Consider the following 26,217-nt stretch of genomic DNA (forward strand, 5'->3'; position numbering starts at 1 on the left):
TTAAGCAGAAAATTTGTATTCAGTTACAATAATGGCTGAAATTTCAGTAATGACAGTCAGCTCACTTTCATTTTTCTCATGTCACCTGTCCTTCAGCTTTGTAAAGTAATGATATTCAAATTTCAATATTCCAGTAAAACGTAGCAGCTGGAAAAGCCCTGATTTTTGCTTGCCCCAACAATCTGTTAGCACAGGATTAGTGTTAATTCCTATACTAATATAGGCTTTTTCTTCTTTCTCTTTTGCATAACTAAGCATAAGCAATCTTGATCCTTTGGCAAAATAAATCTTCAAGAGTTCATTCCTACCAGTACTAATTAAAAACAATTCCATTTTGCTGAAGCCAATAAAGTTTATTTATAGGTTGTTTTCAATGTTAACAGGAATACCAAAAATAGTCTGCTTAAGAACACACACACCAGGATAAAAAATATCACCTGTAACAGGTGAAACAGCTTAACATAGAGAAAATGATAATTTGATATTAGTAAAAAATGAGGATAATTATATCATGTGCAAAAGCTAAAAGAATGACAGGTCTACTATTCACAGAGAGATACTTTTCATCTGATAATCTTAATTTCAGTTCATGCCCATTTTTAAGCAAATATCCCTCGATCACTGCTGGAAAGGAAGAAATTGTTGCTAGTGCAAACCACAACCTCATTAATACTATATACTCTATGTCTTATCAAAGGGGCCACATTAACTGCATATGACTGTCTCTTCCACAATGTTTTAAATTCAGGAAGGCAATAAGAGTAAACAACAGGTTAATCTTTATTTATTTACACGAAATTGTAAATTAATGTTTTAAAAACTATCAAGGCTATATAGCTTTGCAGAGAGTTTTCAGCATACTTACACAAATTTAATTATTTTTTATACACAATCAATAATGTTACAGAATACCAAGACTGACCTAAAGGGATGTTTCGGAGAAGTTTATTAACTGGCTTGTGTGCACGCAGCTCAATGTTCGCAGTGCTCACCTTTATTCCTTGTTCAAAGAATATTCATTCATTTTTTAAACTAGGAGAAAAAATCATTTTGGCAGCAGCTATAATAGAAGCGATAATGATTCTCTGGCACGAAAAATTAAGAATAGTACATCAAGCTTAATAGATTAGCATAATAAAATACTAATGTTAACATAAGCCGGGAATGCAGTCCTGGTTTCTTTTGTTCTTAAAAGGTTGCTATAGGGAAAGAAAATGTTCAAAAACTACATTTAGTATATCTCCAATGAAGATACATTGGAAATGTATGGGGATACAAATTTGTGCATCACAGGTGTGACTAGCCAGGAAGGAGAAAAAAATACACCTAGAAAAGAAATTTAAAGAAATACAAAATGCTGACCTCCAATCATGCATTCAGGTCCATGGTGGCCTAAAACCTCATGCTATGATGGATTTATTTATGAGCACCAAAGATTGTATCTTGTTTTGTTTAACAACCTTTCAAAGTCACCTGAAAATCACTGAAATATAAATGTGCTTAGCCACTTTTTTTTTTTTTTTTTTCTCCAGCTGCACCAGTGGCTAAGAAGCAGTAGTGCTAAGCAACTGTGTTTTTCTGCAGCCTAATCTCATGCATGGTCCAAAAGGAAGCTGATTTATTCCTGTCTACTTTTCAAAGAACTCACTATTATATGACAGCCTTTACCAATATTTCTGTAGTTTAAGTGCAACTGCTTGCTCCTATAAGCTTTAATAAGGACTTTAAGTGGCCTTTTTTTCCCTCTATTACTTCATTTTATTGAAAATTCAGTTGAAAGCAGTAAGGAGCAAGGAATGATTTTTTCTGTCTTAAGTGCAGCTACAGGTATCTTGAGGAGTACTAAAGAGTAATAAAAGAACAATAAGTTGTACTAAAATAGCTTCACTGAAAATCACAGTTGTGTATTATTGTAGGTACAATTTCAAAAGCCACTGCAAAGACCCTTTAATAAAACTTTTTTTTTTTTTTTTAATAATCGTTTGTGATCACTGTGCTGTTCTATGAACCAAATCTTATTTCCTTCTAGAAATGAGATGTTAAAAATATCATACAAATTATCATCACTCACCTCTCCTATCATTTCTCCCTGTACTTGTGGATTTGTCAGAAGGGCAAGGGCAACGTCCTTCACATTTCACTGAGATTTGTTTTCCTGAGACACAAGCTTGATAGTCTAATTTGCACTGTAAGGAAAGAAAATCACTATCATTAATATAAACATCTTTTATAATATAAATTAATCCTTAAGTATTTTGAAGGAATCTTTAATAAGGTGCTTAAATGTCACTAGACATAGATGCTAGGAAAAATTCTGCTGTATGTGCTACCTTTGTACTAAGAATCTGATTAAAGGTATAAAGTTCTACTCCCTAATTTGGTTGGAATTTCAGGCTCAATTCAAGTATGAATGCACTTTTGTCATTAGACTGATTTGGTTACATATACCAAACAGAATTAGACTGTACTGGTTTCATTTTCGTTATATGAGCAAATATATAAGGCATCAATATTCATTATTGATAGGAAGCAATTAAAGGAGTCGCTACTGGATTTTTGAATTAATATCTACCTTCAAAATGACAGTATTTTAATGAAAAGCAATAACAAATAAAATAGAAATCTGTGGCTGATGCTATTCTAGACAGTGTCAGTCTTCTCCAATATGGAAACAGATTCATTTTGTGTGGTTCTGATCTGTATATTTATAGCTCTGATTCAAAAACAATACACAAATTAACTATATCTAACCAGGAAATGGTATTGTTGTTTCAAGCACATAAAGCCACTATAGTTATTGTTCATATAAACATTATTAAAAATAACATTATTATAAATATGGACATTCATATTGAAAAACTGCACTGTTATTCCAAAAGAAGTTCTTGATATACAGATATATCCGTAGGATCGTTTACCAACATGCAATCAGGAAAAACACAAACAAAAATAAAGGAAAAAAGGAGAATTAAGAATCTGTAGAAGGGAAGGAGAAAGTGAAAAAGGGGAAAGAGGAGATGGTAAAGGAGGATGGTTATAGAGAACATTTCATCTTTGAACAAAGGATTGAAGATGCCTCATTAGTCAGATAAAGGACATAAAACAAAAAAAGTATAGGAGTCAAAACCATTTCAAGTGATGAATAAAAACATGACAGTGTTTTCTATGCATCACACAACTTCAGAAAAACAGTTTCAAAAGAATTTTTGCCTTACATTCCCTGACTCATCTGCTGTTTTGGTATCCAGTGTCAGTTTAATTAACACAATTCTATTATACAATTATGAGGATTTCTGGTAAACCCTAAAGTTTAAGTTTCTCTCTCACTTAAAAATGAGTAACAGGTTGGGGCACACATTACAGTTACATAAAAGAGCCTGCTGAAATATCGCACGTTTTCACTAGCATACAGATGTAATTGCCTAAACTCAGCTCCTCCCTGGGATTCTACAGAACTTTATCAACCTTTAATACTCCTAACCTTGTCACACCTAACTCCTAACCTTGTCACAACATTGTCACACTGTCATGCAGTTCTCCACCCAGCACCAGCTGAACTTCACCACCATGTTGAAAGAATACCTTTTTGAACCACTTACAATACAAAAAAGAAGAGATATTATGAGAGAGAAAAGAATACCTGAAATTTTGTGCATTTGCATAAAATAATCATCTCAGCTCAGTTCTGAACATGTAACCTTTTCCCCCAAAAGGCATAGATAAAAGGGAGCGAGGCTAAAACAATCTTTAATTCTAATAATAATAATAAAAAAAGCAGAATAGATCTGTTCCAATTGAAATCTGTACAAATATGACTTATGTCTCATAAAGGACAAGAAAATTAAAGCAAAGAAACCAGCTTTGCCTTCTCTACAGTAGTTGACTATGAAAAAAATGGCTACGTACAGTATGCCTAACTGTACAGGAAAGTGCTTGACTAGCCATGATGTCCACCAGACCTCTTTCCAGACAGCACATGACCTAATTCATATTTTAATACCTGAGACAATCTTCAGCATTGGTAGAATAGATCATACCCTGAACTTAATAAATATTTTTGTGGAAAAGAGATATCTTCCCTTTTTTAAAATATGAAGATTTTATTGTTCAATCTTAAAGAGTCAAACCTACAAATACTTTGCATTTAGGCTACTTACAAAAAGAGCTTTAGGCACTGAATAATACTCCCATTGGTGACTGAACTTAATGAGACCACCATTTGAAACTGGAATTATAAAATTATCATTATTATTGTTATTAATAATAATAATATACTGAGAATCAGAACATGAGGAACTCAAAACAAAGGTGTACATTTTTGAGATGCAAGATTTTTATTATTTCTTTTAAGACTCTGGTGCTTCTTTTCTGTTTCACTCAAATGTTGAAACTAGTAAACACTTCGAAGTTGCTCCAGCTAACAAGGTAAGTATGATATGTGCATTCAGTCATTCTGATTTATTTTTCTTTAAAGTATATCCTTGGTTCTATTTGAAAGTAACATAGCCCTCTTAAATGTTAACAAAAACAATGCCTGGCACCTGTCACAGGACCTGATGTCCCAGCTAGGGAGTGCAAGGTCAGTACATAACATTTCTAACTCAGCATTCCCATTCACAGCTCTGCTACAATTATATATTCACTGAACACGTTCTGTTGACAAGCAGGCAGCAGAGTTACATTCCCCATCTCCAGTAACAAAGCAAAATTACAGTGCTTGCAAAAGTCAGAAAAAAATCAACAGGTTTTTCTGACAATTTAGTATCAGCAGCTAATGACAGCTAATTATATAAGGAATATAATTATGGTTTAAACCTCTTGCCTTTGTTCCATGAATCGACAATACACTGGGATATTGCAAAGGCAGCTCAATTAAACCAAGGCAAGTTAAGATATCCCTCATCATTAGTCTCAATGAACTGGCAGCAAAGTAACATAAAAAAAAATTCATTAAAAAAAAAAAAATAAAAAACTGTGGCATATAGTATATGAGGGCACAAGGAAAAGTAGTATTACACTATTACACTACTAGTAGAGGAAGTGTTGGGAACATGACGAAATCATTAATTTTGTGGGAAAAAATATCTGACTGCTTGAAACAGCAGAAAAATACATGAATATAAAACTAGTAAGTATAATGTTATATATAGCAATAAAATAATTGCAATTTATTTGGCTTTATTATTTACATGGGGAGAATACGTCATCACAATTTTCAATGAACTCATCTGTTGGATTTTATAATATTCCTTATTTAACTTTGATTTTATAAACCGTTAACTACTTGCGCTATTTTCACCACAATGCCTTATATGTATGAAAAAAATCCATTTTACTTATGAATATATATAATTTTTCTCTTTCCTGATTTCCTTTTTCCTCTTAGCATATCAGTTTTCTACATTGGAGTTATAGCATGTCTCATTTTTATGTTTAATTCTACGGACATTTCAACTGTGAATTTTCACATTTTGTTTCAAGACAAAAGAATAGGTATTTCTGACTTTAAAGAAATATGCTACACAGTGATTAAAAAAATGTTTCAATACAGACAAAGAATATGTACCACGTCAGGGTCTCTTGGCAATGTATTTCAGGATGAAAAGCTCCTCACTTCAGCACTGTCAAGGTTCCCATAGAAAGATGCAATTTGTTTACTTATATTCTGCCTGTTTGAAAACCTGCTCAGTTTTAAATAGATCCAACATTCTCCAACATTTGCCCAAAGTAGATATTTAGTGAACTAGAGACAAGCAATTAAAATATGCGGGAAGAACATCAAAGAATGTATGTCATCTTTAGACATGACTCATGCAGCTTTACTGTTATTACAGTAAAGATGAGAATAGTTATATTTCTGGAACAATTATATATACATATATACACATACATAAACCCTGTTCTTCTAACTACTCTTACAGAGTTGAAAAGATTAAATGACAGTAATATATTTCATTAAGCTCTGCTACCTTCCATTCCAACGTAGCTACCCTTCAACAGCTGCCAAACTGATCTCTCTGTACTGCATGTACCAAGAACCTTGTTTCACCCCAAAATGGAAAAAAATATATAGTATTTTCTTTCCCATGGCAAAATAATGAAAAAAAACAAAACTCAAGGGAAAAATAAAATAAAATAAAATTAAATTAAATTAAATTAAATTAAATTAAATTTGTGTGCATTTGATTAGCATGAATAAAAGGGCAGAATACATTTTATTTTTTACAGTAAGTTCCAAAACAATCTCAACTTTCATTGTATTTGTAAACTGAGGTCCAAGTAAATATCATGCACTTCTATACATATATATTCATCTTTAAGAAATCCCCAGACATGTTCTTGTGACCAATTTATCTAATTTTAAGTGTGAATGACAGTATGTGTGTGTATATACAGGAGGGACACTGAGAAAACCTGTGACTTGGGAAAACTTTTTGACTGAAAATACACAAGAAACCGCTACAAAAAAGGAGTAGTATGTCAGCATGAGTATCACATATACAGAGGTAAAGCCTCTATGTGGAGCAAAAAAAAAAGAATATTCAGAGAATATTTATATAGTCTAGAAGTTTTCAACTTAGAAATTTTCAAATTTCAGATTTTATATTTACACCCTTGTACACATGAAGAACTGTCTGAGCAAACCTGTAGCCACTGAAAAATATTAATGGACAGAAAATGTATGGTTAGACTGGAAATGAATGAGAAAGGAAGAAAATTAATAAAAAAGAAGACCTCAGGAATTGTAGGAAAAACAACTTTTAAATTTGATTTATGGGAAATCACACAGAAAAAAAATAATCAATTTGTGGGCATCTAGAAGAAAGAAGATGAACCATGCCACAAGGTTTTATCAGGCAAATTGTAACAGATCTAGCTTTATCTATTCTATTGGGGCAGTTTTTAGAAAACAAAGATATAACAGATTGCAAGTACCTCTATTTTACCAAGGCTTTTCATGCTCTCTTACACTGCAACTTTGTAAGCCATAGTGGTAAGTCTGCTATTTGTATAATCATACTGTAAGTTGATTATAATGGCTTACAGTTAGAATAGAAGGTTGCACTGGAAGTAGATTTTAGCAAGGGTGTATCACAATCCAGAACTATTTTGTCCTTTCATTAATGTCTTAGAAGATGAAATGAAAGCTATCCTTGACATATCCAGACACGTAAGAGTCTAGAATAACTTTAGAATACACAAATAGAATAAAATACTCTTATTATCGCAGGTTAAAGAAATATATATAATTAAATACAGAGAACTGCTGTTCCACTCTCAGGTACACGTAATAATAACCTTTAAAATACAAGCTGTGGAACAACTGGCTAGAATTCTGTTGCAAATGAAAAATATATATATAGAGAGAGAGAGAGAATTGTCAATAATGATGACACTGTGATAGTGATAGGACAAGGGGGGAAGAGTTTTAAACTAAAAGAAGGAAGATTTAGATTAGATATTAGGAAGAAATTCTTTACTCAGAGGATGGTGAGGCACTGGAACAGGTTGTCCAGAGAAGTCGTGGATGCCCCATCCCTGGAAGTGTTCACGGCCAGGCTGGATGAGGCCCTGAGCAACCTGATCTAGTGGGTGGTGTCCCTGCCTATGGCAATGGGTTGGAGTTAGATTACCTTTAAGGTCCTTTCCAACCCCAGCCATTCTACAATTCTATAAACTTTATGATCTTTAAGAAAAATGCCATATCAGGATACATAAACAGGACTGCACCCTGCAAAACATGTAAAATGCACACAGCTCTGGCAAGCACTAAAATAGTGCACCTTGTCCAGCTTCAGGACAAGTTTTCCAATAAGACAGGAAGTAACTGGAAAAAGTCCAGAAAAGGGGGGAGGGGGAGGGAGGGTAACAGATTAGAGGCCTAGAAAATGGCATCGGTGAAAAACATGCTTGAGGAGTGGGAATGTTCAGGCTTGAGAAAAGAGGATTCTCACAACAGCTGTCAAAGAAAAGGCATCTGAAATATTTTTGAAGAGAGTACCATGATGAAAGTTACAAGAAATAATTAGCTTAAATTGCTGCAGAAGAGTTTCAGATTAGATATTAGGAAGACTTTCTAATAATAAGGGTAGTGAGGTATTAAAATAAATTGCTGGAAATGTTTATTGAATCTTAATCATTGGGATCTTTACAAACAGGATCAGATAAGAGTGTCAGGAATGACACCTGTGTAGTTTGTCTTGCTTTGAGAAAACGGGTCAACCAGATGAGATGAAAATTATTGAATGAGAAAGTACAGCATAAACTTGCTCAGTATCAAGAGACTACTGCTTGCACGATGTGTAATGAATTAAGTAGGGAGACCACATGAAAGAGAAGGAAATTAATGCTTATGCTGGCCCAAGAATGTTAGATAACTTACTTCAGCAAAATTCTTCTGTTTGGCACTAAGTCTGTATTTTTGCTTCCCTGAGCTCTTGAAAACCTGAGATGTGACTTGAGAACATGCTAAATATTTTAGATCCAACTAAAATTAATAGGAATTGAATACATAAATGCTTTTCTATGTGAAACATGAAAAGATGATCCTTTAATTGGACATCAAATTCTCACAAATAATTTCGTCTTTCATTTATCTGCAACAGTCTTCTATCTGTAAAGCAACACTCCCATATCACACAGAATGATTGTGATGAGACAGTGTAAATTAGTTACTATTTGCAGACCTCTCAGAAACTACAGGAAATAAAGATTTTAAAACAGATGAGGAATTTAGTTTATTATACAGTAGCCACACAGATCAAAGACTTAAGACTGCACTGAACAGTGCAGAGAAAACAAATGACTGATTAGAGAGATGTATGGCCATTCTGTGTTTTAAGTGAGGAAAGAGAAATGGGAAAGAAACAGTGAGTAACAAATTAAGATAAGATTACATTATTTGTCCACCTAAGAAGAATAACAAACAGTGCTTGTGTAACATTAGCTTTGGCATTTCACAGTCTGTAACCAATTGGATTTTTCTCATACACTTAATTCTATCCCTTTTTAAGAGTGCTACTTCAGTGACAAAGTATTCTTCCACAAAGTATTCTTCTGTTTTGTCAGGAATATCTATCTATCTATCAGCTTTTAAATAAACGAATTAAAGACAAGTATTAAGGATACATGCAATTTTCCTGGCAAGTAAGGAACAGCAGCTCATGCACTAGAGCACTCTTCAGATACTCCCTACAACTTCTCCTTTCCTTCACATAGTGAGCAGCTAAAGGCAAATCTGGTACACCCTGACAGTACACAAGACACTGAAGATACCTGCCAGAGCATTCACCTCAGTCTCGTATACATATTGCATACATTATGTGCTTCAATATTGCTTTTAGTCCTTGGCATTGAAAGCTTGAAGTTAGGTCAGATACGTCAATGTACCCTTTTCTATGATATAAACATAAATCTGCAGTGCAAAATGGACTGTAAATTAAAGTCTTCTAGAATTTTTAATGGGATGAAGTATGTCACTTACAAAAAGGCTTTCCAGAACACTTGTCCCATTTAATGCTGAGCATTTAGTAAACTACCTGTTAGACAATCAATAACTCACACTTACGCAACTGTAAAAAATATTTCAGCTTTGAAAGAGAACTGTCACATTTAATTGTACCTAATCTGAATAATGAGAGCTCTTTAGAGGTCCATGACTTCTCTGTACATTTAAAATTAAACAGGTCATGCCTAAGAAAAAATACATTGATGAATAATTAAATTCAGACAGCTCATAATCATTAGTTCATATGCTACAAACTCTTAGCTATATACATCCATAAAGTGAAAACAGTTAATAACCTGTTTTAACCTGTTAAATCACGTTACTTACCCAAACAATAGGAGTTTGGGTAAAACCCCTTTCAGCAAATAAATTACTGTTTAAAATGAAAATAACATTAAGAAATATTAACCATAAAGACATGCAACTAGCATTTTCACCAGAGAACAAAAGTACACATGCCAATGAACCAAGATCCTGAGCAAAGGAAATCTTTTATGGTTGAAAGAACTGATGATAGACTGTTTCTAAAGCTATGAACTAGAGAAAACAATTTAAATGAAAAAATAAAAATCTGTATTCTGTCTAAAATCTGTCTAGAACAATGTAATATGTTACCTCATTTCCAAATTAGTATTTCAATATCCCTTGAAGACAATAACTCTGTAGAAGACAAGATATTTTAAATATATAAAATAATAATAATATTTAGAGAGTTGTGAGTTTTTCTTAAAAAAAAAAATAGCAAAAGGGGTAAAAATATAAAGCCATATTACTTCCATCTATATTGTACTTTGTGTTATTGGCTTATTCTCAAATTATAAACACTGATGCAGTTTAAAAATAGACTAATAGCTTACTATAAACATGTTCAATATTAACAATTGCTCTTTCTGACATATATGCACAGGTATATTTAAGGCTATACTCTTAATATCATCTCTTATTAAGAGCCCTCACTCATACAGCCCAAATTCCAGCACTTCAAGCTTCTTATCACAAAATTCTGCATCATTTTTATCAGAGACAAGATACAGATGCACAGAACATCACTCAAATCTGTACATGAGACCCTTGATCTACCTTGTTTCTGGCACTCAGTTTTGTAATTTGGAGAAAATTTCTTGAGAGGCAGAGGAAGGAATAATGCTCAGACAAAACTCAGTTTACATTTCCAAGTTCCCACCTCAAAGTTGAAAATGAATATTCAAAAAGAAGTTAAAAACGTGAAAACATTTAATTCTCCTAAATCATCTTAGAAACAGCAGACTATTTTGGTTGAAAATCTGTCAAGAACTTCAATGCTTTTCAGCTGACATGAAAATTTCTGAGTAATGGCAATGGTAAAATAAGAGTAGAGAGAAAGCTATAAAACCTTATAGCAAGACATAAATGGCTTGTAAAAGCATGGAATTTTTTATTACAAAAAAAAAGATCTGCTTACAGGTTATTAGCATGCATTATCACCACATTTTTAATATGATATAGTTTCCTAAACCATGCTGGCTGATTGTAGCACTAATTAACCAAGTTCAATTTATCTAATTATATCTAAGTTGAAATATTTATAAAATTATATGTGAGCTGAAATATCATCCAAAGGGTGTGCTCATTAGTCTTTAATTATGGGAAAAATAATTAAATTAATGTGCACAGACTTGGTTGGTCCATGATAGGTTATACTGTCCAAGTCTACGATATTTAAACTATACCATGTCAACCAGGAAAAAAACAAATAAATCTGTATAATTATATTCAGGTGAAACCCAGATCAATGCGCTGCATTGCTCCTTTTTATCAGTAGTTAGAGACACCTCAGCATTCTCAGATTTCTTTCCATCACATTGCCTCTACAGATCTCTACTTTTTTTTGCCTACCTAAAAAAGTATGCTAGGATTCATTTAAATTCGAAATACTAGAATTTAATTATTAAAAAGCCTGAAATAGTAGGCTACACGGTGCTATTACTGTAGGACATTCATGAAATTCCATGTTCATAATGGTTTTCATCCTGCCAGGTAAGGAACACCCTATTTATTGTACAGGTGGGTGTTAATAGTCCAAAAATATGGCAGCTTTTCTCTACATACATCTCTTTTTGAACTCAAAGAGATATTTCTTATGTAGAGACACACAGAATTGTGCCCAAATCTTTCTACTAATACCTTTATAAGATGTGTGAAGTGTTCCATATTCTAACTTTGTCAAACATGCGGATTAAAATTAGGTCAACACAAAGCCAATTCTTCATACTTCACATTCCAAGGGACAGAGGGGCAGATTTTGCTAAGCAAACTTATTTTTCTGTTCCAGTAAGTCCATGGTGGCCTATGATGTTCTGTTTTTTCCCGGAACTTTGCTATAATACGAAGATACACCTTTGATGCTCAATCATATTTTTCAGATCCTTTTCTCTCAGCTCTCATCTGTTTTACATCAATGTCCAGATCTGTTCTTTATATTATTTTACTTTCATATTCTTCTTCCAGTTTACTCAATATCTCATCCAAAAGTACATCTGTTTGTACTCATTTGAAAAACAAGCAAGCAAGTCAAGCAGGCAAGGAATGTTTTAACCTGGCATTTGTGGAAGAAAAGTGATCTATTATTTGCTGCTTGTAAATGTAGCATAAAACAGCTTAGAAGGCATTGGATATGTAAGTAAACAGGCTGGTCAGTTCTTGTCTTGCTATAAATGAACTGAAATTAGGTTAGAACACAACCACTTCTTGAAGGTAGAAAGAAGGCAGGTTTCCTGAGGGACTCCATATTACCATGAAAACCTACGGATTTTGTCTGAGAGCTGGCTAAAATGTTCAGAAAGTTTCTGAACATTGTCTGTTCCTTACTTATTTTATTTTTATTTTATTTTTATTTTTTAGCTTTTTTATGAGGGAGGGTAGAGGGTGTTAACTAGTGCTTCATCCAAAGAATCCTGAAGTAAAGAGGAACTTCACAGTCACACTCAGTATTGTAAAATTCACACGAGCAAAAAAAATCTTCTGGATTCATGTTTCCATATGTGGCTTTGGATAACTTAATCTGAAATTTATTTGTGAGGAATGTGAATGTGGTTACTGGGGATTGCAACATCCATACATTAGAAAACCTGAATCTAATACAGTTTTATGTGGTTTGATTGTGGTTTGATTACTTTAATGCTATACATTTAATGTGCCTGAGCTGGAATAAAATGTTAGTTTCACAATGCTGAATGTTAAATGTGTCATATTAAAAACAAATAAGGTCGGTACACACGAAAATGGAATACTACACACACATCCTCCTGCTTTCAAAAATAATTTTAAAATTCTGAATTACAGAGTAATTTTGATCAGATAATCTTCTGTATATAAAAACATCATTCTCATACTAAAGCATCAGCAATATTGAAAATGTGAAGGAATATTTGAATCATGCTAATAGGACTGAATGTAGTTTCACTAGAGTTGTAGCTATATGATTATTGGTTCATGTCCACAATATCTCAATGTGAGCTTTTCAAAATCGCAAATGCCAAATAGTGAGCCTTGTACAATGACTCTTAAATGTTACAGACATTATACCTCATTGAGAGGTATGCCAGGACTGAGGCTTTTTGCTTTCTCTGGGACACTGTGACTAGTTCTTTGCAATGCTGGTCTAATGATGTTACTACTTGAAGTTTAAGTCATTTCAGTTTTGTGCTAAGTGCTAATGTGACCTACATGAACAGTGTGTAAAAATATTTTTGTTAGAAGCTGAACACTTTGTTCTGTTTGATTACTAAATTTAATCGCAAGTTCTAATAAATTTTAATTTGAATAATTACACTTTCTCTAGTCATCTTCACTTCATTTGCAGTTCTGTAGCTTTTCAAATGCTTACTGTTCTGATAATTGTCAGTGAAAAACAAAATGGCTAAGTAATGTTAAGTACATTTTCTTTCATGCTTGCTGCATATATGTTGCTTAAAAACCCTTCTTAGAAGGAAAAATAGAATTAATTTTTAAGAAAATTAAAGATTTTTCAGAAAAGGGAAATAAATTACAGCCAACCAACACTTATTAGAGCTCTTCGTAAGACTTTTTTTTTTTAATGATACTGTTGTGTAGCTACATATTTTATCCTACAAGATAATTTTAGGAAAACGACCCATTTTAATCTTAAACTTACTTATTTCTGTGATACAATCTACAGGAAAATTAAAAATGTATTTGTTGATACATTCTCTTCCATTTTGTCCTATATTTGGAGCACCTGCCTTGTGTAGCAGACAATTTAGGTAGTCATGTCTCTCCTCCATGGCTACTCCATGTACCATTGGACTTCTTTCTAGAAAGTGCTTAGATTTATTTTCCATACCATCTACTACTACACTAGCACACTCCTTGGGGTTTTCTTTCAGAGAATTATTACTATAATATTTAAATGCTTTTACTGGGCCAAGACCTGACACAGTTTTATTTTTTGTCATTTGACACTTTCAATCTCATTTTCTTTAATACCATTCTTACTGTCTGCTATTAACACTCAAAATTCATTCCCTAGCTTGACACCATCTTGTTTCATGGTCAGTGCCTTTAGCTGCTCCCTCTTTTCCCTTTTTTTTTTTTTTTTTTGACAAAAAAATGACCAAAAGTTCCCATGATCACAGAAAAAAAATCCTCTAATCCCACCTAATTACTTCTCCAATTACTACCTTCTTTATCTTTCTTTCCACTGAAACCAGGCTTACTAATGAACTTCTGCATGGTAAATCTTAAGATAACCTTTTGATTCCCTCCTTGCAACTGATGCAATTCATCATCATCTTCTCCACTGCCTTCTCAGGTACCTTAATCTTTCAAATGGCTATGCAAACTTAAGAACATTATTTATTGTCTCTTAATGCTCCAGACCCATCTTTCTGTCGGTTTCTTTTCAGAACTATTATCTGCTCACCACCACCACTCCACCAGAATATCTACACCAGTGGCAACTCCTGTGTTCAGCCTCTATCCATTTCTGTCTGCAGATGATGTATGATGTGTATATGCGGCTGAAATTAAGCCTTGTGGCAAAATGATTCTGATTATTTCAGCTGTAAGTCCAATAAGAACATTTTGAATACTATTTTCAAAAGATTAACTGCTGCTGGTTAAAAGCCACTCAGAGGAAAACTGTTATTTCATCTCCAGATAACTATTGATATCTTCAATGAAACTTAACACTTTAAGAAATCCAAAATCTGAACTGTCATCTGAACTTTACTTTAAGCTATTTTATTTTTCTTGTTTTACTGGCTGACTCTTGACAGTTAATATGCAAACTTAGATTTTCATTAATAGATTCTGAATCTGAGTTCTTTCTACATTATTTTTAATAGTATACTGCTACTGTGATATGAAAAATATTAAACGCTGACAGTAGTTTCACTCTCCCCTGTCAATTTGTCCTATTATTTTATTAGTTTGTCCTTCCAGCCTAGTTCTGTTGTAGAGAAAACGTAATGTGTTAAAAACAATGTAAAAACATTACATAAATCAAGGCTTAAGAAAACATTTTACAGTCCATAAAGTAGCTTTTTTAAAAAATATATTTTTATTGAAGTATTAAAGTTTATGTATATTTTAATGTAAATCCAATATATAGTTTTACACTAAACAAACATAGTATTCTGGAAGTGAAGAAAGGGAGCCAAATTCCATTCTTGGTAGTATAAACATGTCATCCTATTCTGAGAAATACTGACCTGCTCAGAATTTCAAAATATTGAACATTCTATAAAGTAATTTGTCATCTAAGCTGATTTCCATTCCCTAAAGCTTTCACAGCTATTTATTGAATGCACTTGATAAGGAGAGATCAGTTAATATATAATTTTCTATATTAATTATATATAATTATATATATTATAATTATATATATTATATGTATATATTATATATTATATGATTATATATATTATATATTATACATGTATTATATATTATATATAATTATATATAAAATATATAATTTTAGCAGTAGAAAAATGGATTAAATAAAGTGAGTCACCCTTCTGACACTTCTGTCTGATTTTAGTATTTTTTTGAATATCCTATTCTACCCCATAAATTTAAAGATTCCAGATAAAATTTCAAGCATTACTGGTAAAACACATTGCTAGCAGAAGCTGGAAAACCAGACAGCCTCACACCTGATTTTTTAGTATTAGATTTTAAACATTTAAACAATTACCAAAAAGAGTTTCCATTACTTCTGTAAAGATTCATTTAACCTGATAAAGTATACTCCATGGATCAATGAAAACACATTTTTATCTCACTAAAAACAATCTCATCTGATGTATGACCATTTTTTTTTTTATTCTTGCACCATTTTCTGAAGTTCTGGTTGCAATATAGCACAATGTGAATTGTTCCAAGCATCCCACCCATCACTTCATCCACAGATACACTAGCTTCACTGAATGCATGTTGGACAGCACTGAATGCTGTCCAACACTGCTCGCTAAAACAGTATGACAGAAGGTAGGCTGCTACCACAAAACACTCCATCTGAGGTGTTTTGCACCCCATCTGCACTCCAAATCCTTTTTATTCCTGGAAGGATGAAGCCAGAAACAGGCTGCGTGAGTTATTCTGGCAGTGGTGACCCTATTTCCCATGGAGTATGGATCCCCATGCCAAATTTATGCAGGTAACAAAGCCCCAAATACACAGGGGTAGCTACAGCACTGTTTGAAAATTCCTGGAGTTAAAATGAATAATGCACTTTCAAATGCCAAAGTTTAGAGAAATACAGAAGGTAAAACTGGACTATGAAACGTAAAACACGTGCAGTATTATTTAAGGGCTACTAACTGAAAGGTGTATGATGCCACCCTGTTAAGGAAACTGCAGGATCTCCCTTTACAGTGAATTTCTTCTTACATAACAATTAACGTTCACTTTGAGTACTCAACATTTCAGCAAGTAATTTTTTTTATTTCAATATTCTTGTACTGCTAATAATACTTGCTACTTGCCTTTACGCTGACTGTATGTGAATAACAGTGGGCTGAAAGCACAGTAAATTTTAACCTGGACTGCTAAAAATCAATGGAAAACAACCTTACCTGATCTTGGATAAGCTCAGCTTAGAAGTTAGACTTTCTACAATGTAAAATTCTTTCTACTATGTACCATTATAAATTTCTGTGTGTGTGTGTGTGTTTGTTTTTTCCAAAACAAAACAAAAAAAAAAGTATGAAATACATGTATCTATAGTTATATAATTAAATAAACACCTGCATGCACTTGGCCTGAAAAGGGAGGTCTGTACTCCTAAAGAAGTGTCCATCAGCATCAGAAAACTGCCAGCCACCTAGCTGTGTTCCAAGGCACTATTACAATTTACTGACTTCTTTTCAGAAAATGTACTGTATACTTTGCCATAGTCATTGACAAATGCATTCTAAATAAAAGAAAATTGCTATATAAACTGCTACTGGAGCTTCATGCCACAATGAAACTAAACTTTGCCTGGAGTAAAGGAACACAAACATTCATATTTATGTCAATTTTAAAAATGACTGCTCTTGAAATAACCTTGCAAGGACCTTTATTTTGATGCAAATGCAGCATGGAATTTTAAATCATAACACCACTGAAAAAAAAATATATATATATATTTATAGTAGTGCAGATCTTCTGTTGTCATTAACTTTTTTTTTTCTTTTTAAGCATTTTGCTACCATAAACTTACATTTAAACTTACATTTACCATTACAAGGTAGTGAAAGACAAAAATGGAAAAGCTCTGCAAATGCGCTCTGCTGTGCTGCATTACCTCTGCATTATGTTCATGCAACAGGTATAGAGGTTGAATAATATGTACTACTGTACCGATTGTAGCTCTAATAATGCACTGGAAAGGAAGCAGAGTGTATCTATTCATTGCACTCATTTCTCATCATCCTGTTTGAGCAGCACACGTGAACTGATGTAAAAATACCTGCATCTCATCATTATTTACAGACTTCTGAACATTTGCTTCAGACCAGACCCAGAGCAGCCATAAGCCACTATAGGACTATGGTGACTGAAGTCATTTGATTCTAAATGGATCATCTATTTCTGATCAATTATTCCCACATTTCCACAAAATGTGAATCAATTCTGAGAGTTTCTGCTAGTATATCAGAGTCCAACCACATATGGTTTACCAATATTGCATAAATCAGAATAATTCATTATGGACAACAGATTGATTCTAAAAATGAATGAAAAATTGCTTCACAGCTATAGAAACAATCTCTGTGCAAATACAGAGCTACCAGCTTTCTCTCTTCCCCCCTTCCCTCCCCAGTGCAATTAGAAGTCCAATCTTCAATCAGTCTTCAATTAAAAGAAGTAGAAGAACCCAGGCTTGTCTTGGCATGTATTCGTGGGTTTCTTTTTTTTTTTCTTCCCCATTTTGCAGTGTTATAGTTTGAGCTTAATTTGAGAGAAAACACTCCTTCTTTACCTTTCCACCCATTTCACTTCTCCCTATGATTCTTTTTTTATGAGAGGGAACTGCTTCTACCCCAACATGTTGGTCAGAGAGAGGTTACAAATAATTTACTTGTTCCTTCCTTCAGACACTTCCTTGCACACTTCCTTAACTGTTGCATTTTTTTTTTTTTTAAGAAAAATATTTTCTAACATGAAAAGGATAAAAGCGTAAGAATTGTCAAAGTTGAGGAAACAGTAGTTTCATTCTATTTTTATTTATTTATTTATTTATTTATTTGTTCTACTCAAAGTTTTAAGAGAGGATGCTAAACAAAACAAGTGTTTTCAGCATTACAGTCTGTCTCTCCACCTCTTAGTGAGATGTCCCAAGTCTGAGCTGAGTACTGTACTAATGCAGGCTCATGGGTTTTGGACTTCAGTGTAACCCAAATTTTTTCCCTACAAAAGACTGGGTAAACTGACAGTACTGTTTTTGAATTATTATTCTATCTCTAAATAAGTATGACAGAAAAGAAAGGAGGGTTGAGGAATATAGAAGGAAGATTTGATTATGGTCTTAAAATACGCAAAATGCTGTTGCAAGTAAAGATACACAACAATTATTTATGTTATTACATTTTTTATCTGGACATTTTACATCTATGCCTAAGTTCTTGGAATGTGAAGCATCCCCTCAGTGGTCAACAGGAATTTCATGTTTTCCTGACCACAGACTGGGGACACCAACACTCTGCTTCCTATTCAAAAACCTGCACTGATATCTGGAGCTCTGCTGCACAGTAGCACCATGGTTTTTCAGGTACTATTGTTTCATGTTGCTTGGCATTTGCTACCACTTCACCTTTTAGTCTTAAGATACACTACTGTGGCTGTAGGTTGCAGTCTGGAACGTATTTTAGTCAAAAGAAATAAAAGTTGATTTGTGTAAAAACAGAGGATTTTATTTCCCAAGAGCTGAAATTCAAGTGAAAAACAAAAGAATAATTCAGTTCTTTATTTAATTCTTACCTGAGAAGAATATGTGTGACCATCTGATCCACAAACAGGATTGGTATAAACTACTGGACACTGCTTGCAGTTTGATGAAATGGGACCACCCCTCCACTGTTTATGGCCTAAACCAGCCTCTTTCATACTGTAAGTAAACAAAAAGTATGTAATTCTGATAAGCAGTAGTAAAAATAGAACATATTCAGGGTATTTAATGTGCCTTTACAAACAGTAAGCCATACATAATTTCAGCCATTAAATTTTATATTAAGTAAAGCACTGTCAGTCTATGCTCACTCACTATCATATCATATGTTTGATACACCTGCAAGTTACTTCAATTTTTAAGACATGTTTGTTGAAAAGATGATTAAGATGTTGCTTTGGTGACTGTTACATTTATTGATCAGTGAAAGATGTCTGACTTGTGTGGTATTTGCTCATTCATGTTCTTATGAAGTAGTATGAACGGAGTTATTATTAATATTCATGTTTAAAGAGACAACATTTAAGCATCATAAAATATATAATATAAATTATATCATAAATACTTGAATAGAAACAGCTGGTCCTTCAGAGTGCTGTTATACTTTGATCACTGTCAAAGAATAATAGATTATATTTCTTAAAATTCAGACTCCACAACCAAAGGTAAAGTTCAAAGGTAAATAAAGGCAGTCCAATGGAACACAGGGTTGATCTGAACGTGTATGCCCGCATGCATCTACCTTAATTATCTATCTCTGAATCATCTAGCTCTGAATTAACTTTTATTTATCTTTCCAATTGTTTTTTGCACCTATGAAAGCATTTAACAATCACTGCATCCTTAAAGATCTGTTTTATGAGTTGCCTAATTAATAGGCTAGCCTACAACATGGTTTATATATTAATGGCTTCCATATAAATAAGAAATGGAACAATAATGGATAATCACAGAATCACAGAATATCTAGGTTGGAAGAGACCTCAAGATCATCGAGTCCAACCTCTGACCTAACGCTAGCAGTCCCCACTAAACCATATCCCTAAGCTCTACATCTAAACGTCTTTTGAAGACTTCCAGGGATGGTGACTCCACCACTTCCCTGGGCAGCCTGTTCCAATGCCTCACAACCCTTTCAGTAAAGAAGTTCTTCCTAACATCTAACCTAAAACTCCCCTGGCTCAACTTAAGCCCATTCCCCCTCGTCCTGTCACCAGGCACGTGGGAGAACAGAACAACCCCCACCTCGCTACAGCCTCCCTATAGAGAGCGATAAGGTCGCCCCTGAGCCTCCTCTTCTCCAGGCTGAACAAGCCCAGCTCCCTCAGCCGCTCCTCGTAGGACTTGTTCTCCAGGCCCCTCACCAGCTTCGTCGCCCTTCTCTGCACCTACTCAAGCACCTCGATGTCCTTCTTGTAGCGAGGGGCCCAAAACTGAACACAGTATTCAAGGTGCGGCCTCACCAGAGCTGAGTACAGGGGGACGATCACTTCCCTAGCCCTGCTGGCCACACTGTTTCTGATACAAGCCAGGATGCCGTTGGCCTTCTTGGCCACCTGAGCACACTGCTGGCTCATATTCAGCCAACTATCCACCATCACTCCCAGGTCCTTCTCTGCCTGGCAGCTCTCCAACCATTCCTCTCCCAGCCTGTAGCTCTGCTTGAGGTTATTGCGCCCCAGGTGGAGGACCCGGCACTTGGCCTTGTTGAACTTCATGCAGTTGACCTCAGCCCATCATTCCAGCCTATCCAGATCCTCCTGCAGAGCTTTCCTACCCTCAAGCAGATCGACACACGCACCTAACTTGGTGTCATCTGCAAACTTACTGAGGGTGCACTCGATGCCCTCGTCCAGATCATCAATGAAGATATTAAAGAGGACCAGCCCCAGCACCGAGCCCTGGGGGACTCCACTAGTGACTGGCCTCCAACTGGACTTGGCTCCATTCACCACGACTCTTTGGGCCCGGCTATCCAGCCAGTTTCTAACCCAACGAAGCGTGCGCCAGTCCAAGCCAAGAGCAGACAGTTTCTTGAGGAGAATGCTGTGGGAGACAGTGTCAAAAGCCTTGCTGAAGTCAAGGTAGACCACATCCACAGCCTTGCCCTCATCCACCCAGCGCGTCACTTTGTCATAGAAGGAGATCAGGTTCGTCAAGCAGGATCTGCCTTTCATAAACCCATGCTGACTAGGCCTAATCGCCTGCTTGCCCTGCAAGTGCTGCGTGATGACTCTCAGGAGGATCTGCTCCATGAGCTTCCCTGGCACTGAGGTCAAACTGACAGGCCTGTAGTTTCCCGGGTCTGCCCCCCGGCCCTTCTTGTAGATGGGCATCACATTTGCTAGCCGCCAGTCAACTGGGACCTCCCCTGATCGCCAGGACTGCTGATAAATGATGGAAAGCGGCTTGGCCAGCTCCTCTGCCAGTTAAGTTTTATAAGTTTTTTTCTGCTTCGAATCTTAGCCAAGAATCTATCAATGATTATGTTTAGAATACAGCGATGACATGACACAACAAAGAAGTAAATGTTCACACTCAAAAAGCTCAAATCAAATCTTTAATGGAGCACAACTGTTTCGGCTTGGTTCAGCTAAAAATCAAGAACTGTTCTGCTACTTAATCATGAATCACTGCTTGAGAAGAACTTGTCTGGAGTAATAAAAAAAGATATGAACTTGAAAAAAGTAAATCTCTGATTACTGCTTTTCTTCTCACTTGACGGAGAACTTTCCAAGCATCTACAGCCTAATGAGACTGTGTTTGGATGGCTGCATCTTTCTCTTACTTCTTGTTTCTGCTATAGCTCATGATTCCCAGAAGTGTCCCAGTAGCCTGAAATTATTAACAGGACCAGACAGTCCCAGCTATCAAGCTACCTGATGGAACTTCTGTTCATCTGAGTCACGGTAACTCTAGAATATCACATAAAACAATTGCAAAAGTTCCAGACATCAATAGGAAGAATTCCACTGATATCAGTAAAAACTAGAAATTACAAACAGGATTTGCGGGATACACAGAGGCCACTTTTTATAGTTTCTCAAAACATATCAATATATGGTACTAGAAGAAATTGAGATTTTTAGCTTATCTGCCCCCACTATTCTAATCCTTGTATATGCCATAAATTAAGTATACACCTCAGAAAAGATGAGAGAGGGAATGCACACATCCAGACAGAGGAAAAAAGGATTATTAAAATCATCTGAAGGAAGGGAAGAGAATGATGTCTAAAGAAGAATCACAAGACTGGACACTAGAACAAGCTGAGGACAAAGAAATCACAGGTCTGTGATGACCACTGGAGACGTATGAAGAACAATGTAGCCTGATCACCTTCACTCAACCAGCCTCAGCTTCATTAGGCTTTTAAATGCAGGCTATCCCAGGCCACTCATTTAGGGTGAAGAGAGTCAAATTTTCCATTCTACACAGAACTTTGTTGAAACCTTCAGCAAATCACTTTTAAGATCTTAGTTTCCATATAACTAATAAGATTTTTCTATAAAACAAAAGTATCTGTGTTTTCCTAACTCAGAAGGTAAATGAAAAATAAATTATAAATAATGGTATCAGTCCAGAGGTACTGGGTCATACAAATGCTTTGGATGGACGTATGATCAGAAGGTTTAGTACAATAAAGCAGAAAAAAAGATTTTGTATAATTATAGCTGACCAACAGCTATTTTCTGATGGATCAGTCAATGAGATGACAGGAAAAAAGTAAAATCAATAAAAAACATTTTGAATACCAGTTATGGTATTCACACACATGCACTTCAGAAAATCTATTAATAGTACCTTAAACTTATATACTCTAACATTTCCTTTCACCATTATTTAATTATATCAAATTTGCTTCTCTTGACTATTTCTATGTTGCCATTATATTGGCATTTTGTTTTGTGTTTTTGTTTGTTTGTTTTTCCAACTAGGCAATGAACTTACAAATGATTAGCATGAAAATAACTAAGAAGCCATTATTATTACGGTATAAATCATCTTGAATTAAAATCATTGTTGTATGCCCATGATGTCATTAAACAAGACCCAGAAGGACAGTTTAATGAAAATGTAAGTAATTTAAGTTACAATTTACTTAAGATATGCACATAAAGCAATACATTTTACATTCTACATATAAGAGGAAAATAATTAGTAAACAGACAACAAAAAAAAAGTTACTCCACTGTAAAATTTCACTTTTTTTCTTCCCTCTATTCATTTTTTTCCATTTGATAAGAAAACAAAAACAAAACAAAAAAAAACAAAAAAAAAAAAAACCACCCAGATCACTGCAACTTTCAGTGCAGTTACTAAAACTGTGGCGTTTAATTTTCTAATTCCATTACAGCCAGTATAAATGTTCATGTCCATTACTGTTTTGCCACAGCAAATGTATCAAGCCACATAAAAGTTAGCCTCTTTCACTGACAAATCTTGTACTTCTTGATTTCCTAAAAAGGGTTTTGGGATCTCTCTAGTAATAAAGTAAATGAAGTACTGAATATACAAGCTCCACATTATCTGACATTGCTGACACCCAAATAGTAGAATTAAATCTATGGATTTAATTTACCAGCAACACCTGTGATTGCATTAATTTGCGTTCACCCAATTGTGCATATGCTTTTAGACTGCACATGCAAATGCAGGTCTGGAAACATAAATAGACAATCTGCACAATTAGTGTAGCCTAGGTACCTGTTTGCATACATAAACTTACCTTTCTGTATACACTATGATTGTGCCTGCAAATACTTTAAGAATGCTTAATATAATGCCTTGAAAATTCAACTACAATCTACTGACTCTTTGGAAACGTGACTTATTTGATGATATATAAAATGCATGAGTGTCCAACTCACTTGAAGGAACATGATGGTTAATAGCTAGATCTGAGAATCCTCAAATACAGGTCTTCAAATGCAGACTGACAGAAACAAAATTGACTTACTAAAGAACTAATGTTTCAAAAAACTCCTGCATTTTTTCTCTGATAACTATATTTGCATTTCTTAGATAGTTTAGAATTATTCTGATTTAGAGACTGTCTGATTATATTTTGCTGTGGTCTTTGGGGGACACAATCAGGCTGTGTCAGATTAACATAATTAGAAAAAGCACTTGTATTGCAAAATCTAATTTGGTTTTGTTAGAGTTGACTACATTTCTTTCAAATTTTCTTTTTCACGTGAAAGCATCCTGGAACAAAACTACAGTTGTCAGTACGTTTTTGAGATGTTCCTTTCAAATACCAAAAGAAACCCGGCAGGCAGCTCAGCACAACACAGCCATTCACTCACTCCCCATCAGGGGGATAGAGGAGAGATTCAGAAAAAAAAAAAAAAAAAAAGGCAAAATTAATGGGTTGAGATAAAGACAGTTTAATAGGACAGAAAAGGAAGGGAAAATAATAACAACAATATTATTAAGAATAACAACAACAGAACACGAATCAAGTGATGCACAACGCAATTATGTACCACCTGCCAACCAATCCCTGAGCAGCAGCCCCACCAACCTGACCAACTCCCCCCATATTTATTGTTCAGCATGATGCCATGTGGTATGGGACATCCCTTTGGTCAGTCTAGGTCAGTTGTCCCATGTCCCCTCCCAGCTCCTTGTGCACCCCCCTATCCTCCTCGCTGGCAGGGCAACATGAGAAACACAGAAGTTGTTGGCTCTCTGTAAGTACTGCTCTGCAACAACTATAACACGTTACCAGCATTATTCTCATACTAAATCCAAAACACAGGACCATACCAGCTACTAGAAAGAAATTAACTCTATCCCAGCCAAAACTAGGCCACATGGCCAGCTCTTGTATGTGTTTCTATGTTGTTTTCACTTGTTTCATTATTTTACATTATTTCCATAGAATATAAGAAAAAAATGTCTTGAGAAACTAATAATAGTTGAATAAGTCTGAGACGAATGAAGCACAGGTTAAGAAAGTTTCTCAAAAAAAAAAAAAAAAAAAAAAAGAAAAGAAAAATACATTTTTAGCAATTTAAATTAACAGTGTTGTCAAGATATTTGTATTTATTGATGGACCAGGATAACATTTAGCAGGTGCATGTGAGATTATATAAATTCAGCTATTATTTTTCCCCAGCACGTACACCCAAGAGGTCAGACCAGAAAATTGCATGTGATCTATCATTTTTGTCAGGATCACTAAACATACATACTCAGTATTATTTTAGAATTCAGAGGTGGTTTTTTTTTTCTGTGCATATAAAATCAAAATGCTATTTACCAATTTGCACATGAAAAGGCAAACAAGCAGATATTTTGAAGACACAAATTCTTACTCCTTTCATCTACACATAATATTAACAAAATACTTTATACTTTTAGATTGTTTCTTGCCCTTTTGTCATATAGCCCCATTATTTTCTGTAGTATTCTGCCTACTTTTGTAAAGCAAAGAAACCAGTATTTTTTCTAGACGTACATGTAAAAAACTAAAACCTAAAAAAAATAGCCCTATATATTTTTAAAAAACAGTTGTAAGTAATACTGCTGAAATTTTCTGGAACTTTTCAGCAGTAATACTACTGAAATTTTCTGAGTGTTTACCTTGCTTTGACTGAAGTTAGGTCATACAGCATTTTAATGGGACAGAAAAGCAAAGAATGCACAGCAACCCAGAAATGAGTTCTCATTATTTAACTTACCTGTAGTTACCTGAGAGGTGAAAGGGATTTTAATATATAAACCACTGAATGCAGAACTCACACCAACCTCCTTTGTGTTGGCAAAGTTTACAGGAGTAAACACATTTCTAGGAGTAATGTGTTATATGTGACTATGCAAATTACCAGAAGCTTACAAGCTTTTTGTTTTGTTTTGGATTTTTTTTTTTTTTTTTGAGGGGAAAGAGGGGAATATTTCAGAAGCTGAAGCATGCAAAGCTTTTCACCAAAGCCCCTAATTTCCAGATGGTAGGCTATACGTACATGTTGCATTAAAGAATAGCTACTACTTTGTGAGAACTTTATTGCAAACTGAAGGAAAAAATGACCTCTGTAGAGAAGGCTCTAAATACTCTTTCCAAACTATAAGAGATGGTAGCTCTTCTGAACCTAACATGTCAGTCCTCCCTCCCAGCTGTAGCTTGTCTTTAAAAAGTTCTGATTAAAATTCTTTTTAGTTGAAGATCAAAGACAGAAAAAGGATGTTCAAATATTACCTAGAGACAGTAACAGAATATACACTTGTTAAAGGATTAAGATGACTGTGTGACAAGGTCTTCTACACT

At 34.6% G+C, this 26,217-nt stretch overlaps 1 protein-coding gene across 2 annotated transcripts in view; it reads right to left on the reverse strand.

Annotated features, from left to right (window-relative positions):
• SPOCK3 (SPARC (osteonectin), cwcv and kazal like domains proteoglycan 3) overlaps nt 1-26,217 on the reverse strand; it is a 195,793-nt gene that overhangs the window by 57,865 nt on the left and 111,711 nt on the right. For both annotated transcript variants that reach the window (XM_084517911.1, XM_084517912.1), the window contains 2 exons: nt 18,977-19,103; nt 2,072-2,186 (listed from right to left, as the gene is read on the reverse strand). In XM_084517911.1, the coding sequence (XP_084374037.1) occupies nt 2,072-2,186; nt 18,977-19,103 (242 nt within the window). The remainder of the gene's footprint in view (nt 1-2,071; nt 2,187-18,976; nt 19,104-26,217) is intronic.

This window comes from Aythya ferina (genome assembly GCF_964211825.1).
Source record: "Aythya ferina genome assembly, chromosome: 4".
Taxonomy (NCBI): Eukaryota; Metazoa; Chordata; class Aves; order Anseriformes; family Anatidae; genus Aythya; species Aythya ferina.